General features: G+C 35.6%; 1 protein-coding gene across 1 annotated transcript; it reads right to left on the bottom strand.

Annotated features, from left to right (window-relative positions):
* Window positions 1-886: 886 nt before the first annotated feature.
* LOC121993210 (protein STRICTOSIDINE SYNTHASE-LIKE 10-like) lies at window positions 887-3081 on the bottom strand. The gene is made up of 3 exons (XM_042547908.1): window positions 2793-3081; window positions 2452-2715; window positions 887-1503 (listed from the first exon to the last, which is right to left on the bottom strand). The coding sequence occupies exons 1-3, from the start codon at window positions 3071-3073 to the stop codon at window positions 999-1001; spliced, it is 1050 nt and encodes a 349-aa protein (XP_042403842.1). The 5' UTR covers window positions 3074-3081; the 3' UTR covers window positions 887-998.
* Between the last annotated feature and the right edge of the window lie 2323 nt (window positions 3082-5404).

The raw sequence follows: 5404 nt of genomic DNA on the forward strand, positions 1-5404 counted from the left end.
GCTTGCCTTCATTTGTTATTCTTTTCAAGCCGTATGTGAATTCTATGGAGTTGGAATGATCATTTTGTCAATCTTTTGCCGGTTAAGTGAGAGAGAGGCTAGTCTACAAATCTTGTCTCTGCAAAACATGTTTTTATTAATGCTAGTGAAAATATTCTGTGAAAACAAAAACCATGAAGATAACAAATTATCTTGTGGCGCCTGCTTGGATTTTAAATACATTGTGCTATAATAGAATGTGTTGAATGCGAGCAGAATTGGCCTAGTTTAAAATGACTTGATTAGCTTGATTGAATGAATGATACATGATTATTTGCCTCAGGTGGTCGAACTAGGTTAGTCTTCCAGGCTCTAATGACTTTTTGACTCAACATACTGATTGGCTTTGATCGATTGAACTATGCTAATCTGATCAACTCGTTACTCAAATCGGCTTATTATTTTCTGTAGATCTAGAGGGTTTCAGGGTAAAGGTCCTTCCTTCCAAAGGTGAGAGATTTAAATTTATATAATAATATTGTCAAGGGAGTTTTTTTTTCCTTATCAATGAAAAGACTGTACATTTAATTAGGTCATGAGCAATTTGTGGCCAAGATTAAAATAAAATAAAATAAAAATTATTTTTTACACCAAAAAGACAAAACTGAATCTTTCAAAACTGCTGCATGTACAAAATACATTACCTAGTCAAATCTCTCTTAATTTAACCAGATCCCAGCTCTTCTGAAAATATTGAGCAGAAATCCAAATTTTATCAACTAGGAATAAAACCTAAATGAATCTCCCAAATTTATACCTCTATGTTTGCCATGAGCCTCACGAGATAAATCCTTCATTCTTCTAATGGATGAACGCTGAAGATATCCAAGTTTGTTAGGACAACAAATCAACAAAACATACAAACAGTCAAATAATATTACTTTAACTTATATTGTATTTTACACCACTTGAAGAGTCAACTAGTGGAAGATTAAAAAAAAAGAAGCACAAATCACTAGCTAGAACTTATACACTTGGACATAAGGGTTCTCCACTGAACCAATCCATATTGTGCCGTTGTGTTCATTCGCTTCGCTCGCTACAAACGTATCATCTTCATTCAATAATACCTCCAGTAGCTTTCCTTCTCTACTCAATTTTATTGCCATAATTTGCTTTACCGCCTGTGTTGTAGTCTTGAAGTACACTTGATGGTTTAAGTCTATCTTTTCACGATTTATGGCCACCCAGAATTCTCCTCTTGAATTTCTTCGAATATTGTCCGGGTAACCTGGGAGGTCTGCGAACACAGTGGTGGCACCAGCCATGGGGCCGCGAAGCCAGTACTTGATGATCCGGCAAGAACCGGTCTCAGCATATACAAGGAAAGTGTTATCATCGCTCAAGGCGACTCCGTTGGGAAAGGGAAGAGAGTCTTTCAGCACTACAACATTCTTCCTTATTGGATCATATTTCAACAGTCTTCCCGTTGAATCTCCTGTAAGCACACATAATAAATAGTCCCTGCACAAAAATATTAGTATTACTTATTATCATTATTTTATAATCAACTTAATTCATTACTTGGAACAAACGAACGGTACATAAGATATGGGGACATTAATTCAGTATTGGATAAAATATTCTTTTCTTTTTCTCCTTCTTCTCACACGCATTAATTATATTGGAGCATTATTTACTCTCTAAAAGCTAGAAATAAATTCCTCAAACAAAATTAACAATATTTGAACTAGACTAAAAAAAAAAGAATAGCTACTATTAAAATGGCAAAACCATAAATATATGCTCTATCTGTGTTTTATCTTATATTTTTATTAATCGTGTTTTAATTCGAGCTATTACTAGTGGCCTTATTTGAAAGTGTTTTTATGTCGAGATGCAATCGAATGGGTTGTTGAACGGCTTCATTGCGAATTTATGGCGTAGCCCACATTTGCATGAATACATAATTAATGTATACGAACGAGGGAGGATGGGAGTGTGAGTATTAAATGTTATGGGTAGGAAATCAGTATAATAGTTTGGTTTTATCCGTTGACTTTTTAAAACTTGAGATACATTTTGAACTTGGAACTCTCACCCTAACTTGCAAAAATCTTTACCAACATCGTAATTAATAGTCTTCTATAATTTTATTTTTTTTTTTAAAAAAAACTTATGAAAAATACAAAGCCTTGATACTTTTTAAAATTTTATTAATATCAAAATGGTTATATTATTGTAAATTTTTTTATTCGAATATCTATTTTACATTTCTAGTTATCTTGTTTATTAATGAAGAGTGGGTTTTGAATGATATTTAATATTCATAACTTTGTAGAAAGATATGGTAAAAAATGTTAGAGAATAGGTTTAATGGTAGTTGATGTGGAAATATTTAAATTTATGTACAGTTGGTTTTATGGATAATAATAATAATAATAATAATTCTTAAATTGTAAGTCTACTCACGGCCTCTGGTACTGCGTGCTACTGTCGGTGAAGTACACCTCCCCGGTGCTCTGATCCACGTCCACTCCATTAGTGAAGTTGAACGGTACGCCGTCGGCGCCGTCGGCGATCCTCCTCGCCACCCCTCCCTCCGCCCCCACCGCCAGCAGCCCCAAGTAGGCGTCCGCCACGTACAAAACCCCCGTCGCCCAGTGGAACTGCAGTCCCAGCGGCCGACCGCACTCACTCTCCTCCACCACTCCGCCGCCATAGCATGCTCTGTTCCTGATGAAGAACTCAAAGCGATAAATTAGTAGGAGTTGACCGATCAACTCGGAGATATAGATTATTATTATTATTACTTGTTTGCGGAATTGACGGCGAAGGTGGACCAGCCCTGTGAATGGCCATGCCAGAGGAGGATGCGTCCGTCGGAGACGCCGGTGTAGGGTCCTCGGCCGAGGTGGTCGAAGATGAGGCTCTCAGGGCCGACGGTGGCGGTGAGTTCGAGCCGCTCGATCTGGAGCATGCATTTCACTTCGTAGGGATAGGAAGAGGAAGAGGAAGACGAAGACGATGGGAGGTAGAAGAGGAGAAGAATGACGGAGGAGAAGATTGGTAGAGTTATTGAAGCATCGTCCATGGCGGAGTTGGAATTGATGCCGGCGAACAAGGGAATCTGAGGCTTAAATAATAATAATAATAATAATAATAATAATAATAATAATAATATGATTTGACACGGCCCCAAATAAAATTTATGTTAACTAAATATGAAAATGACAGATCAACACTAGAATAAATAAATGGATTATGTAAATTAATCAGTTTTATCAAATTAAGTTGATTTTAATAACTTTTTTTTATATTAAATAACGTTACACTTTAATCATATAAAATTATTTTTTATAAAATACGTGTAACAGTCAGCTCAATCATGCTGTTCGACTCGAATAGAATGTAAAATCGGATTCTCTGCTTGCTACTTCGAGTCGACTCTATGTCAAAAATGGAAATAAATAAATTAAAAATCAGATTCATTGGTTATAAATTAAAATTAAAAGTATATATATATAGTATCGTTTGAGATTTTTTATTTAACAAATAAAGGTCAATAATAAAAAGTTCATAATGTATACCGAGAAGTCGGTGGAAGCTGCGATTAATGAATTTATAATAAATGCAATTTTTCAAGATAATGTAAAAATATTAAATTAAAAAAGAGTATAATTTAATTAGTTTTAAGCTTTTCAATCATTGGTCCTCTCATCCCGTTTCATTTTAATTTAGTCTTTAATTCTCAATTTCAGGTAAAAAATAATGCATGTAAAAAGTGCAATTATATTGTAGACTAGCTTTTTTGCTCAACGCAAAATTAATTGTGTTTTTCTTTTTCTGATTTATTTTTAGTTAAATGTAATTACTTACTTCATCCCTCGGATAAAAACTCTTTTTTTTTTTTTTCTCTTTTCTATTACTTTTGTTTGTTTTTTTCCCTTTGTTTTGAACCTTTTTTTGTTTTCTCCTGCATGCTAGCTGAGTTCGTCACTAATTAATGAGCCATTTGGTCGCGGGCCCCTCCGTCCTCTTGGGTTTTTCTTCTTCTCCAACAATTGCCTTCCGAACCAATTCTCTTAAATGTTTGTCGTGAGCATGCTACCTAACAATAACATCCTAATTAAGCTCATCCCTTGCTATACATTGAGCCCATACATTAATTAATTATATTGCTCGATCCGTCCGGAATAGATTAATAGTGACAGGAAACTTAAGAGAAAGCTCGGAACATATTAAGAGTGATCAGATATTTAAAAGAAGGTCATATCATAAAAATAATGATGATCCTTTGTTTGAAGGGAGGATTGTTAGAAATACAATCACACATTAAAAATATATAAAAAAGACTGAGTTTAAAAGATTAAATATATCTCCATTAATATGAGATATTTTGAGTAGAGCAAAAAAATAAATCTATAAAGACTTATGTTTAAAGTGGACAATATCATACCATTACAAAGATATATGTGATTTCTTTTGGTCCTAACAGTGTTCCCTGTCTTGCTCTCTTTGTGTTGTTATCGAACTCACTGAAACTAGTCGAGGTTGCTAACGAAGAAGGTAAAACTTTCCCTCTTTTCTTTCTTCCTCCCTATCTTCTCTTTTTTGTTTATCTCAAAAGCAACAATTTTCCTTTTATTTTTCCAATGAGCAACCCTTTACAAGTCAGCTCTTTTTCCCTTTATCCAACCACAACAATAACAAGAGGAGTAAGCTATTCCTTTCTTCTTTCATGTTTCATTAATTGAAGTAGAATTGTAAAATATAAATTTTAATTATTTTATTAGTTGCTAGTTACACTACAAAAATATCTTAGTTTAGTGACAGAATTTTCGACAGAATTACATTCCGTCAGGAATTACCGATGGAAAAAATTATCTGTCAAGAATCACCAACAGAATAAAATTTCATCAAGAACCATCGATGGATTAGGGTTTCCACCAGGAAGCCAAGGCCCGTAGCCATAATTCCACAAGGTTCTCAACGGAATCAAAATTTCGTCGAAAACCCATGAGGGAACTCCATTTTGTCAAGAAGATCAAACGAGAACCACCGATAAAAATGTGATTCTATCGATGAATATAGCGTGATTACTGATGGAATTAACATTTTTATTAGAAATCTCCGATGGAATACCGACGGAAACACATTCCGTCGATAATTCTGAGTAAAAATCTAGGGCATGACCTTGATTTTTCTTATGTGTGGCTTCTCTTCTTCTCCGATCTCCTGCGATTCCGGCGATTCTCCAGTAGGTGCTCCCCGCCCCGCCGTCTCTACCTCTTCCTGATGTCAACAGAGGCTGGCAGCTTTGTTGGCCGCTAGCACACGACTTGGCAGGCCATAGGTTGGGCGACCAACAGCTGTTGGCCGCGTGGCTGACCGTGGGAATGCGGGCGGAGGCTTGGGCGACCAC

This window comes from Zingiber officinale, chromosome 6B, assembly GCF_018446385.1.
Source record: "Zingiber officinale cultivar Zhangliang chromosome 6B, Zo_v1.1, whole genome shotgun sequence".
In the NCBI taxonomy this organism is placed as follows: Eukaryota; Viridiplantae; Streptophyta; class Magnoliopsida; order Zingiberales; family Zingiberaceae; genus Zingiber; species Zingiber officinale.